At 31.3% G+C, this 14981-nt stretch overlaps 1 protein-coding gene across 1 annotated transcript in view; it reads left to right on the plus strand.

Annotated features, from left to right (window-relative positions):
- The first annotated feature begins 420 nt into the window (after nucleotides 1–420).
- SREBP (Sterol regulatory element binding protein) overlaps nucleotides 421–14981 on the plus strand; it is a 126227-nt gene continuing 111666 nt past the window's right edge. Inside the window, exon 1 of the mRNA XM_080162054.1 lies at nucleotides 421–746. Within this exon, the coding sequence (XP_080018180.1) occupies nucleotides 704–746 (43 nt within the window). The 5' untranslated portion in view covers nucleotides 421–703. The remainder of the gene's footprint in view (nucleotides 747–14981) is intronic.

Below are 14981 nucleotides of genomic sequence, written 5' to 3' on the forward strand. Positions count from 1 at the left end.
ATGCACAGGGAAAGCTACATTTAAGCAAAACGCGTGCCATAAGACCTTCAGCATTTTTAGACTGAAAAATAATGTTTTAGATCATTAGAGAGTAAAAACCTCTAAATGCCCCCTTTAAATTATGCTTTATTTTATACTCCATAAGAGTTTGGGTGATTTTCTAAGATAACATCATAACACAATTCTCACAGATTAGCTTCTAAAAAAGTTAAGTATTATTAAAATATTTTCCTAATATCAAACACCAACGACGACATTTGTAGCCATTGTAGAAATCATACGATTCATTCCTGGCTTCTGATTGGTCCAATTTACAGTATTATTGTTGCTATGAATTCCCTGATTGGCCGGATATTTCTGCTTTCCTAATTATGTTTTTAAATTGCAGACATTGTTTATGTGGCCAAGATTATAGAATTAATATTAGAGAAATAATTTCATGAAAAGCAACTTATAAATACATTTTCATACTAAAGACCTAAAATTGAAAAAAAAACTTGCAAAGCGTAATGATATCAATTTTTTAAGCAATAAGAAAAATAAATAATTAAAAAATGCACTTTTACCGTGGCCATTATTGAAAAGAAAATCAGACAATTTTTCTCATACAGCTAAAACACAAACGTCGAAAAAAGTTCTTCTATGATGAAATTTATAAGTGAAAATATGTTATGATATTTATAATAAAAAAAAATCATTAATTATGGAGGAGGAAAATATCTTTATAAATGATTCGGGTCTTGAAGGTAAGTTTTTATTTCTATTTTAAAATAATTAAAATTGATTATTTTGAAATTTATAATTCTAGTTTACTATATTTTTAAGTTGATTTATGAAATAAACATCAAACAAGGATGACACCATCCAACCAAAGCGAAGATTAACATGTCAAGAAGACAAACGAACATTAAGTAATATGATAAGAGATTATTGCAATAAATAAGATATGATTTTAAAGCTAGCTCTAAATCGCATAAATAGACGTACGCACTTTTTGGTAATGATTATAGTGTTGCTACACTGTTTTAATTTTACCTAACTGTTCCTTAAATCTTCATGCAAAGTTTTAAGTTGATATGATATGACAATTCTAATACGCCAAAAAACAATTTCATTCTCGAAATGACAAACAGCTAGACCGACCCTAAATATATAGAAGGCTTCGCTGTTAATAATGAACTGTGAAGGAACGAAAAACACTTTTATGAATAGCAAAAAATATTTAATATTGCTTTATATTAAAGAAATACTAATAGAACTAAGATGCAAGTAAATTTAAATAAAAATATACAAGCTTGCTTGTAAATGCCCTGAAGGTATAAAGTTAAAGTTTACATTTCTATTACTTAAACCTTTTTCCTTTTTTTTAGTAGCGAACCTACTTTGTAATATGAGATGTCCGGTTTTTTATGTCTGGAACATGTATGAGGAAACATAATTTTCTCGGCTTAAGTGTAAGATAGATGGTTGAAATTTTTTATACTCAAAAAATGTCTTTCTCAGAAAATGCCTGTCTCAAAAATCGCCTTTTTAAGTTTGAGAAGTCAAATTATATAACAAAATATGCATCCTTTTGAATGTTATTAACATATTTGAAGATAAAAGATGAATATTTTGTTTTATAAATTGAACTCTAACTCTTCCAAAAAAGTTTTTTTTTCCATTTTTACCTGTCCAGAGACAACCTGGAGGCCTGCAGCACCTGAACCTGGAGGCCAAATCCATTTTTTTTTAAATATAAGAAAAATACACCCCAAAAGTAAATTTTTTTCTTTAATAACCTATCCTCTAACTTCTAAGACAAAGCCTATGCTCCCTGTTTACGCAAAAGTGGCAGATCCGACCTCCCCCCCCCCCCCCTTATATATTTTGTTATCATGAATATGTCACAATTTTAAGTAGTCATTTATCTTGAATTAAAATATGTCAGTATAAAAATTGTGAGTATATAACCACTCATGTACATTCCTTACTATTTTTTTTTTTGGGGGGGGGGGGGGGCCGGGGAAAAACATGCTAGAAGTTTAAATCTTTTTATTAATAAATGTTTTAATAAAGTTTTATTTTAATATATACTACACCCCTCTTTCCTTTTCAGTTATTACAATAATATAAACAACTATGAGAGCTATTAAACTGAAATGTCTTCATACAAAATAAATAACTACATAAATAGTAGGCATTTTTTAAAACAGTGCGATGACCCTTTTATATAGATTACCTAAACCAATTTACTTGCTATAAATAGTATTTTCATATTTTCAATTTTCTAACTATTATTTTTTATGGTCACTAAACATCTGCTCTGTAATTTACTTTGTTCATTGATTTATGATTATTTAAAAGATCCATCCTCGATATAACTCACTTTTTCAGTCTGTCTAGCCATAAAAATGCTGGATTAAATGTTAAAAGTGATTTTCTCTGCTGCCCACAAAAATTGTTGTAAAAATATTTTATAGATAATAAATAAGGAGCATTTACTATACAACTCATCTTGTCTGTCTGTCCTTTTCATATATCATTATATTAATTAAAAATGCCTATTTAAATTATGGGTTTGGTTTATAGGGCTTAATAATTAAAATGGCCAGTAGTTGGTTTTAGCTAGTACAAAATTGTTACATATTTGAGTATAAAGGTCATGCAGTACATACTATGGTTGTTATTTGCTACTTGTGCGTAGATAGAATATCTTAGAAATGTGACCTTTTAGGTACTATTGACTTGCCTATGAAAAAATGGGTAGGTAAATGAATGTTAAATGGATTGAAAGATATTTTATATTGAATGAGAATTTAGTTTCTCCTTGGGCATTTGGATTAATTTTCGGTGTTTAAAGCAGAGATTTACTTTTGTTCATGAAAGTAACTAGATGTGTGTCTGCTGTTCTATTATTGCAATAATAGTTAACAGAAATGTCTACCAAGAACGTGAAAGCTATTTTTTGTTCCTTGATAGGGAATGGAATCACCCTTACAACCCCCAACCCGATCTCTACATGCTACTTTCTTGGGCCTCTTAAATTTCTGGGTTTTAAATCTAAAAATAAAAGCTTTTCTATTTATTTCTAACTACTAGTGAAATTAGGGGAAACTGACCCTTAAGATTCATCTACTACCCTTTCTTTACCATAATTACCATTTTAGCATATGAATTTCCATGTATATTATTTTTTTTTGTCAATTGTTGTATCTCTGTATCTGTTTCGGTACTTTGGGCCGAATATCTCGGTACTTAGGCCTACGTGGCCGTCTACGAGATCTTAAGTGCATGAAGCACAATCATCCTCACTACTTCCAATGAATAAGGCACTGATGCAGTTACAAATAGTGTATTTACACCATGAAACGGTGGGATCTAAAAGAATAATAACAAAATTAATACAAAATATTAAAAATGTTTCAACGAATAAGAAAACGTGCATATTTTTTAATAGAAACTGATAAATTTCAAACAGAATCATTTTAAAAATATATAAAATTATTCGTAGGTAAAAATAAGTCAATGATTTGGTCTATTTTAATGAAAAAATAAAGAAATCAATTTGCTATATCTTGAACCAAAAAAATCACTCTATTCTTCAAATTTCAAAGGTTAAAAAGAAAGAATACTCACCAGTCTTAATTCATATCAAGCCAGGAAGTATATAGAGGTAAAAAAACACACAGCTAACCACTCATTCTATGCAGAACAGGATTTTTCGTCACATAACATGTGCCGTGCTGAGGGCATCAAACAATACAAAGGAAGAAAGCGCGTGGGGGCGCATACATATGGCTATGCCGCGCTTCATTGCTTAGATAATATGATTTCAAACTACAAAAGTCGTCTTCTACTCATATTTCTAGTAAGGTTTAGGTGGGGGTTCGATCCCACAAGGAACACACTATATAAGTACCAAGACAGTATCCCTTATACCTACCACATTTTAGCACCAAGATTAATCAGATTATCTCTGCAAAAATCTTTTCTTTTGATTGTTATGATTGATGTTTTAAACTTTGAGATCAAGTTAGACATAGAAGGAAGATGATTTCTATTGTTCATTAGGGTTAAACGACCTAGGTTTGCACATTATAAAAACCAGCAAAGCCTAACCGTAAATAATCTAAATAAGCCGTAAAGTCATAAAACCAGAGATCAGATCTACTGCAGTTCACGGTAAAATACTGCTGGTAACGAATATTGCCAAAAATCTATTAATTTTAAAGGCTGCTAGCTGCCAAACGGCTGAACGTACAGATCATAACCGCACACCATTTTAAGGGGTATAAGAAGGCCTACAAATAATCTGGAATAGCCAAGATCCAATGATGCACAGGGAAAGCTTCACTGAAGAAAAAACGCGTAAAATAGGACTTTTTCGTGCATTTCTCTGCACTGCGAGATAATTATGCATTATTGATTTATGGCTATTCCAGATTATTTGTAGGCCTTCTTATGCCGCTTAAAACAGTGCGCGGGCATGATCTATACGTTCAGTTAAGATAAATTGAAATAAATCCCCATTGATGATAAACAAAATTCATCCTTTTGTCGATTACAATCATTGGTTGAAATGTTTGGATGCTGCTAGTTAATGAAGCAACCAACTAAAATTTAATAACAAATAAAAAAACGTGATTATAATTCTTTGGATACTTTGGAGTGTTTCTGACTTGATACGAAATTAATAATCTAGACTAGTTTCTTCTTTTACGGGAATTTTAAGAAAGCAAATAAATTTTTCGGGCAAAATTTTATAATTCTAAAGCGAGGTAACATGGTTGTTAGTCTTGTCTGTCAGTTCATTATTATATCTTAAAAGGGAATGGGCCAATTGGATTTTAATTTTGTTCGGAGCAATAAAATTTTTTCCCCCCATTCATTTATTGAAAACCTAAACTTTCCTTTAGATGGATATATATGCGTGCGCTACTCATGATTAAAATAGTTATTTTTTCACAAACACTTTTCAAAAACTAAGTTAAGACGCAATAACAAAAAAAAGTTACAAATATTACGTACAAGTCATACCGAACGTACTAACCTTTCTGTTTCTTGTTTAATTGTAATTAGTTTCCATAAAAATATCCCGTTAATTTGGATGAATACATCCATAAAAGCAAAGCCCAGCAAATCAGACAGGCAGACATATGGAGTTACGGGCTCCTAATCTATCTATTTATCCGGTGTTAATTAGCTGAAATGCAGTATACATTACATGGACGTACTTACATTGTGATAATAGTTATAGAGATGTCACGTACGCTTCTTATAAAATTGGTCCTAATGTTTTTCATTTCAAATTCACGATAATAAAAGGGGGACAGATATTCATTAATTAAAATATTATATGAAAATAGATAAAAAAGTTAAGATGGCTAAAACTTAAAAAAGGACGTGTGCAATTTCTAATAACGATATAAAGTTCATACGCCATTATACCGCATTGTTTCAGGAATTATCTACAAAGAATGAAGCCCATTATGAACGGACGTATTGATAAGCCTAACCGTAATGAAGGAAAGCTTTTTTTAAGAATATTTTCATAGTACTTTTTAGGCTAGACACGTTTTAAAACAAGTGATAAAAATAGTAGTAAAAATGTAATTTAAATTTTTGCAAATGTTGCAAATAAAACATTGCTGTAATTTAATAGATGTCTTATTTAATTCATATAGCAATATACATATATACATATATTTTAATTTATGAAATTCATAACTTAACAAGGATGACAACATCCATAAAAGCGAAGCTCTGAAACGTTAGGACAAACGGACATTAACGCTTGTATAATGTCAGAATTGAATAATCAGAATGCGAATGTATAAGAGTCAAAGCAAAATTGTAAGTAAATTTGTTAAAAAACTGCTTGATACAGGATAATGTTTATGGACATACTTACATTTTTATGACTTGTTTATAGAGTTGCTTTGCTTATAACAGCAAACTTTGTTGTCCCAGGAATCAGTATACCAAAAATCAGACCAATCGGATAATTAGGGCACATACAAATTTGTTGTTAAAAATGTAAAAAAAATCAACTTGTTTAAAATGGACGTACGGACATTCTGGTAATGATTATAGAGTTGCTACGATTTCTAAATCGTACCTAACTATTACAGGAATCACCATGCAAAATTTGAAATCGATAGGACAATTCTAACATGCCTAAATTAACGAAAAAAGCTATTTAAAAAAGTAAAAAAATCAACATGTTTAAAATGGACGTACGGACATTTTGGTAATGATTATAGAGTTGCTACGCTTTCTAAATCGTACTTAACTACTAAAGGAATCACCATGCAAAATTTGAAATCGATAGGACAATTCTAACATGTCTAAATTAACGAAAAAAGCTATCCGTGACGGACGGACGGACGTACGGACGGACCGACCCTAATTATAGAAAAGCTTCGCTTTTGCTTCGCTTTTAAAAAGGTTACTTAATTTAAATTATTATGTACCCGCGGCATTAGCGTCATTAATAACGTGTCAGCTTGCTTTTGGCTTCTAGTTTGGACCACACGGTGTCATATTAGAGATATTAAAAATGATACGTACTCAAACAATAAGGCCATCAGTATTTATAGTAGAAGGACTGCTTTGGCTCACAAACAGGCGCATCTCGATACCATCCACTTTTAGGACTTCCAGGCATTGTTCGTGCAATTAAGGGGGTTAGTTATCTGCTGGGTTTTAACTTACCTGATACCCTAGTGGGCGTTAAGAGTATTTTTCCATTATAAGCGAATGATGCTCTGGGTTCTCTAGATTCGGTCATCAACTGAAGTCGTGAACCCCGCCCCAAACGAGTTAATTAAAGTGTAGGTAGTATCTATAAAATTAAAATTATTTTAACCAGACCAGCAATTTGAATTGTGTAATATGTATGCCAGTCTAGAATGTCTTCCTTGTTTATAGACGTTCTTTTGAAATATGTCTTAAAAATAATTGAATTAATTACAATACGTGTTAACATTAAAGCTTTAATTTATCTTTAGAGACATAAGTGAAATTGTTTAAAAACATCTTTCTTTGAACTGTTCAACACTTTATAGTTGTTTTTGTTGCATTGTCTTTGGACATTCAATTTGCTGTAATGTTTTTTTTTTTAGCAAAAGATGAAACCCACAAAACAAGGGGGGGGGGGGGAGTTCTGACACATTTACGTAAACCTGGTATATAGGCTTTATCTTTGGACTGAAAGGATAGGTTATTAGGGATAAAATCATTCTTAAATGATGAATTTTCCCAAGTTTTAAGATTTTTTGGATAGGCCTCCAGGTTACGGAGCTCCAGGCCTCTAGGTGGTCTCTGTACAGGTAAAAATGAAAATTAAATATTTTTTAAAAAGAGTTAGAGGTCAACTTATAAAACAAAATATGCATCTCTTTGACTGTTATTAACATATTTGAAGAAAAAACATGCATATTTTGTTTTATAAGCTGGCTTCTAACTCTTCAAAAAAAATTTTTTTTTCATTTTTACCTGTACAGAGATCATCTGGAGGCCTGCAGCACCTGAACCTGGAGGTCAAATCCAAATTTTTTTTTTAAATAGGAAAACTACATCCTTAAAGGAAACTTTTTTTCTGTAATTAACCTATACTCTCACTCCATGAGACAAAGCCTATAATCACTGTTTACGCAAAAGTGTCAGAACCGCTGCCCCCCTTACATTACTTGACCTCTTGAAAATTACCTCCGGCACTTTTTTTTTTTGGTACAGACACATAAAGTGCCCATTAAAGGATATTATAGGAGGGTATTATGTTAGCTTCATTAGATTTACGTTGCATATTATTATCATATTACAAACAATTTTATTTTCCACGAATGTTAAAAAAATCATATAATTAATTCCAGTTTTGTTACAAATGCTGTCTTCTTTTTATAATCCTTGTATAAAAGCAGCTTATACCAATAACGAAATTAATTCGGGGAAAAATCACGAAACCTTTACATGTTTTTCAGCTGTCGTTGGGGGGCAGAACATCGTAAATTTGACGACCTCTCCATTTGCCCCCCAAATATTATATTAGATTTATATTGCTTGTTGATTATACCTTATTCCTGGTATAAAAGTAACAGGATGTCTGTCTGCAGCGTAGGATCTCGCCGACTACTGACCCGATATAGATCTTATTGACAGGGAAGGTCCAAGATGATGTAAAACTATGTACATAAACCGCCCTAGCAAAAAATCCCCCCCCCCCAAAAAAAAAATAAGGGGGCCTCTAAAGGCGTAGCTGTTAGTAACAAATAAGGAATTTGTGTCTTTTAACCTGTAAATAAGTAGACAAATATCTACTACCTACGTTGTTTTCAGTTCTTAAATTTTAGCAATGCCATGTTAAAAGTTTAATAATAAGTTGCGTTAGTATCACCAAGAACGACAGTATTCACTAATGCATTAACAGTTATTTCTTTCATCGTATTATAAACGGCTTTCCGCGGATATAGAATGTACAATTATAAGATTATAACCAGTTTTTTAGCCCCGAGGTGCCGAAGGCACGGGCTAAAAAAACTGGTTTTATTCTTATGATTGTACATTTTTATATTCGTAGAAAGCTGGATATAATACAATGCTAGACATAGTTTTTTCGTATGGATGAGAACCGGTTCCTCTCCACCGGATTCGAATGAATTCGAGAAAAGTATTTATCTAGAGATGTAATATGTAGCTATGTATAACAAAGGACAGACGAACATGTTTCACTTTCATAATAACTTTGCTTACTTTAAATTTTCCATAGTCAATAGTGTCTCGACGGCGGAAACTTAATACAATATGGAATTTTGAAGTACATTCTGATATTATTGGTTCTGAAGCTTTCTCAAAATTCAAAGCTTTTTGTAAATAGGGTAGGTTTGTTCGTACGCCCATAACGGATAGCTCTTATTAGAATTGTCCGATTATTCTCTAAAAGTTCAAATTAGGAGAAGGCCATGATTTTGTAACTATATTTTTATGTGATAAAATTATCTTGTTCAATTTTTGAAATATTGATTTATAGTACAATTAGGCATAATATTAGCGTCTCCATAATCAAGTCATAAAATGTAATTATGTTTTATTAAAGTTTTTATGGAATAGATTTACACTGATTTTTTTTTATCCTTCTAAATAATAATAAATATTCAATGCGTTTTTACTTTATATATATCAACATTCCTTTAACAGGTAGATTTTTTGAGCTTAGCTTTTGTGGTATTAAATGGGTGAGGGGGGGGGTGTAGGCTTTAAAACAACCCACTTTTGAATTAAGGTCCGGATTGGGGCCCGATAGAACGAATGAAAATATACAAATATATTTGTTGGGTATTTTCATATACTTTTTAAAAGCGAAGCTTTTCTATAATTATGGTCGGTCCGTACGTCCGTCCGTCCGTCCGAGACAGATAGCTTTTTTCGTTAATTTAGGCATGTTAGAATCGTCCTATCAATTTTAAACTTTCCATGGAGATTCCTGTTGTAGCTAGGTACGATTTAGAAAGCGTGGCAACTCTGTAATCATTACCAGAATGTCCGTACGTAAATTTTTTTTGATTTTTTTACTTTTTTAACAACAAATTTTTATTTGATCTAATTATCCGATTTTTGGTATACTGATGCCCGTAACATCAAAGTACAATATCATAAGCAAAGCAACTCTATAATCAATTCTTAGAAATTGCTGGTCCGAATTGTTTTTTTTTAAGCGAGGCTTTAATAATGTATTTGAATGTTTTAGACTTTTTCCATTACATCACTCTCCCTTCCCTAAAGGCTAGGGGCGACGCAAAAATTAATTTTATATGATATATTTGTAATTCCAAAATATGTACCTACCTTATACCTTTGCTTTATACTCTTATAAAATCGGACTAAAAATGGTCATAAATCATTTCCTTTATGGTTCGCCCGCGCGTAGACCTGTACATTTTAGATCAAATGTTGTTACAAACGTCTTTGTATCCCTCACTCACTTATGTTTGCCTTATTCCTGGTGACTAGGAACGTTTTTATTGTAACTTATGGAATGCAATTCTTTTTTCTAGTAGCTTCTCTATTCCTTTAATCATTTTATGTACATTTCATAAAAAAGAATTATGATTTGGTATGGTATGGTATGGTATTTATTAATTCCACTAACTAACATAATTTGGTATACAAGAATAATTATATAACAATTTATATGATATGATAAGATACAAATTTTTAGAGATTACATTATTACATATAATAATTTTATTACTTATCATAAGGATTTGGAAAGAAGCCGTCTTAACTTTTTTTTTATAGCTAGCCGGTTCTTTTAGTAAGTAGTAGATGTAAATTTTTCCATAGAATTCAGATATGCAATCGGTTTTTTTGTAGACCTCTTATTTTTTAAGTAATTTAAGTTTTTTAAAAAAATTAAGTCAATTTTAAGGTACTAAAATGCAACAAAAAAAAAAGAAAGAAAATGGCCATTATGAACAAAAATAGTAAGATCTTTAATTTGACACCTTACTTTTTCAATTCTGTCAGGTAATTATTGAAAAAATCGATTTTTTTAAACCCACGAGAATAAAAACTTTGAACTTAATTTTATCATTCCCCAGGCATAAGAAATAGGCGTTATATATACTGTTAGAATGAGAAAAATATTACAAATCCATTCTAAGCAAAATTGAAATAAAAAGTTTACAATATAGTATATAAACTACAATAAAAGGAATTATATGAAAATATTATATTATATTATACAGGCAACCATCTTATTTCTTGAATTGAGAATAAAAATGGGAAGGGGGTAAAAAGGGGGTAAAGAGGGGATGAAGAAAGTGTTGCCTGAACAAAAAAATATAATAGGCCATTTTTTATTTGTTTACTTTTTTTCATTTTTGCTTACAATGGGTTCGTAATATTTTTCTGATTCTAAAGGTATATATGAACCCATATTTTTTTTACCTGTGAAATGATAAAATTAAGTTCAAAGTTTTTATTCTCGTGGGTTTAAAAAAATCAATTTTTTCAATAATTACCTGACAAAAATTCAAAAAGTAAGGTGTCAAATTAAAGATCTTACTATTTTTGTACATATTGGCCATTTTCTTCCTTTTTTTGTTGCGTTTTAGTACCTTAAAATCGACTTAATTTTTAAAAAAAAAAACTTAAATTACTTAAAAAATAAGAGGTCTACAAAAAAAACCGATTGCATATCTGAATTCTATGAAAAATTTTACATCTACTACTTACTAAAAGAACCGGCTAGCTATAAAAAAAAGTTTGAAATTTTAATCGAATGCGTAAAGCGGGTCACATTTTCAAGCTACACGAGTGTATATTCTAAGCTATTAATTTTTCTAAGCTTGTACTTGTACTTGTGTGATAACCAAGAATAATAACAAATATTTTTTTCCCGGGTTTATGCAATACACTAATAATTACATAGAAAGGGTTATCTCATCAAAGTTAATAAACACATTTTAAACAAGGATGGCAATATCCACAATAGCAAAACTAGACATATCAGACATTTGGATTAGCGGAAAGTTACAGTTGTTTCATACAGAAGCCTGAAATTTATTGTTCATATGTTGTGGATGTTTACTAAATACTTACAATTAAGGTTGACATCTCTATCTTAGAATGAAAGTAATATTGATAGTTTAGTGAGATTTTAAAGAAGCTACGTTTTCAAGATTTATATTTATATAATATTTCAAGATATTATATTATATAATGATGATAATCTTTGCCTTCAAAAAGGGGAAGTTGAAAGAAAAACTCAAGACGCTAATTTTAGCCTACCAATTCAGAATGCGGAATCCGCTATTAAAAAACGGATTCCGGATCCGGATTCGGATTTCAAAATTGGCCCAAAAATTGGGCGGATTCTGGATCCCGGATCCGGATTCCAGATTGCCACCCCTAAAAGTATCCCTTTCGGATGGACGGAAAACTCACTTTAGGATAAATTCAAATTGGAAAAAGCCTCGCTTTAAATAAACATATATAAAATGATATAATATGCAGACTTCCATGACACCTGGATGTTATGTCATATTGTTATTGTGCAATTAATACTTTTATAAATGTAAAAAAAACAGGGAAGTAGGGAACATTGGTCTGTTTATTACACTAGTCCCCAAAAACTTATAATAACATTTTCTTATTCGTTGGATTTAACAACCTTATGGACTTTGATTGAATTTTAATTGGTTATTTCATTTAGTTAAGTGTTCAAAAGTTTCAACTACTAATTACAATCCACAGAAGGTATAATTTTGTGTATCATCATTGGGGGTAAACATCAATTTATCTGCCATTGTATTATCCGTGAGATCCCCGATAGAAACATGGTTGACAATATCCACAAGAAGTGAACCTCCAAAATTATTGATAATTTGAAAATAAACATACATGTTGACTGACTAACCGTGTGAGAAATAAATTTATTCTTATTGGTCAGCAGAATTTTCACATAACAAGAATGACAACATCCATAAAAGCGAAGCTCTGAAACGATATGACAGACGATCATTAACTTTTGTTTAGTGTCAGAACTGAATATACAAAATATGAAGAGAAAAAAAAGGTTTGACAAAATTATACGTAAATTTGTTGCAAAACTTCTTAAATACAGAATTCTGTTTAAGGACATACTGACATTTTTAATACTTGATTATAGAGATGCTTCGCTCATAATATTGTACCTTATTGTAATAGGAATCAGTAATCAAAAAATCAGATCGATCGGATGATTTTATCACATAAAAAATTGTTATTAAAAAAGTACTAAAATCAACATGTTTAAAATGGACGTACGGACATTCTGGTAACGATTATAGAGTTGCTACGCTTTCTAAGTAGTACCTAACTACTACAGGAATCACCATGCAAAGTTTGAAATCGATAGGACAATTTTGACATGCCTAAATTAACAAATAAAAGCTAACTATCTCGGACGGACGGACGGACCGACCCTAATTATAGAAAAGCTTCGCCTTTAAAAATCAATTTTCTTCTATACAGTGCAGTGGTGATTGGAAAGAAGTGTATGTGGGTGTCAATTCCCCCTAAAACACGAGGCTAGGTAGAACTGCCCTTAACTTTTTAAAAGCGAATTTTTCTATAATTAGGGTCGGTACATCCGTCCATGACGGATATCTTTTTTCGTTTATTTAGGCATGTTAGAATTGTCCTATCGATTTCAAGCTTTGCATGATGATTCCTGTAGTACTTAGGAACGATTTAGATAGCGAACTTACTCTATAATCGTTACCAGAATGTCCGCACGTCCATTTTAAACATGTTGATTTTTAACTTTTTTAACAACAATTTTTTATGTACTAAAATCATCCGATTTTCTGATTTTTGGAATAATGATTCCTGGAACAACAAAGTACAATGTTATAGGCGAAGCATCTCTATAATCAAGTCCTAAAAGTGTTAGTATGTCCATAAAAATTATCCTCTATTTAAGCAGTTTTTGACCAAATTACTAACAATTTTGTTTCTACTTTTGTTCATTTATATTCTGATTTTTCAGTTCTGATACTCTACAAGTGTTATTGTTCGTTAGTCCTTCTGTTTTAGAGCTTTGCGTTTATGAATGTTGTCATCCTTGTTTCATTGTGAATCGCTGCCCACGCCACTGGCCCTATCTTTGCATACAACTGAGAATAAAACATATTGCTAATTTAGAAATTACATGTCTAAAGCTAATTTAGACAGACCAATGGACCTAATGATTTATTGCGTAGATACATCTAGAACCCTATTAGGAGAACTTGAGAGAAAAGGGGGTGGTGTAGAGACCCTCCAATTTACATTAAAGTTTAAAAAGAAAAAGTAAAAAATGTATTTTTTTTTCAGGGGGGGATTTCTTTTGGGAGGGTAGAGGTAGCCTTTCCATAAAATTGTAAACTTTCCTTCAGTGTTTCGGAGCCGGGAGCCGTGGAGCCGCCATATTTTGCTTGAGCCGGAGCCGAAGCTGGAGCCGTATTTTTGTTAAAAAACGGCTTGGCTCCGGACTAGATAAAAAAAGAGATTTTTTATAAATTATAATTTGGTAACTCTGTTTTTTCATGTGCATATGCCCCTTTTATGTTTTTCAAGTCCATTTTTATCAAAAATTTAACTTTTAAAACCTTCAAAAGTCAAAAATAGACTTGGGAGAAAACAAATATGTCGAGATTTTCTTGATTTTAGGTCGGAGCCGGAGCCGTATCATCACATATGGCTCCGCGGAGCCGCACCAAAATCAAACGGCTCAGACACGCTGCTTTCCTTGGTACTATAAGAAGCTTTACTAAAAAGAAGTAAAAAGGTCTAGTGGTTTGTACTAATATTAAAATCTAACTATCATTCAAGAATTAAATCATTCAATTGTTGCTCATCTTATAAATATCTTCTGGGTAATAATTGGAGTAAACCATTTCTTTGATTGCACGACCTTTGTCTGGATGTCTAGCCTGACACCTCCCCGACAACAAGCGAGCAAGTTTTAATAAACGCAAATTCGACGGGTTTTCTAAACTTTAAGTGATGTACGGACAGACCCTAAGTAGTTATTGAATGACTGCTCTACCAAAATTTAAAATAAAACAATAATGACATCATCCATGAAAACGAAGCTCAACATATCAAAAAGACTAACGATCATTGCAAAGGAGCAATGCATTCAATATCATGAAGTGTGAACCAAAATTACTTTCTGAAATATAGGATGCATTGCTTAATTCATATATTTTTATATTTTGAGACTTCATTATAGGCATATTGTTTAAATGTTCTAAAAACATTATTCAAATAGTAGGATGAATAGGACTAATATTTAATCATATAAAAATTGTTGTCAATATAGTTTATAAATCAACTTGTTTTTTAATGGACTAACGGACTTACTTGTAATAATTGAATAATTGCTATGCTTTCTAAATTGTACTATTACAGAAAGAATCATACTTATCGATAGGACAATTCTAACATGCCTAAATTAACGTTTAGAGCTTTCT

The sequence above is a fragment of the Acartia tonsa genome, chromosome 5 (genome assembly GCF_053477335.1).
Source record: "Acartia tonsa isolate MP-2025a chromosome 5, ASM5347733v1, whole genome shotgun sequence".
Taxonomy (NCBI): domain Eukaryota; kingdom Metazoa; phylum Arthropoda; class Copepoda; order Calanoida; family Acartiidae; genus Acartia; species Acartia tonsa.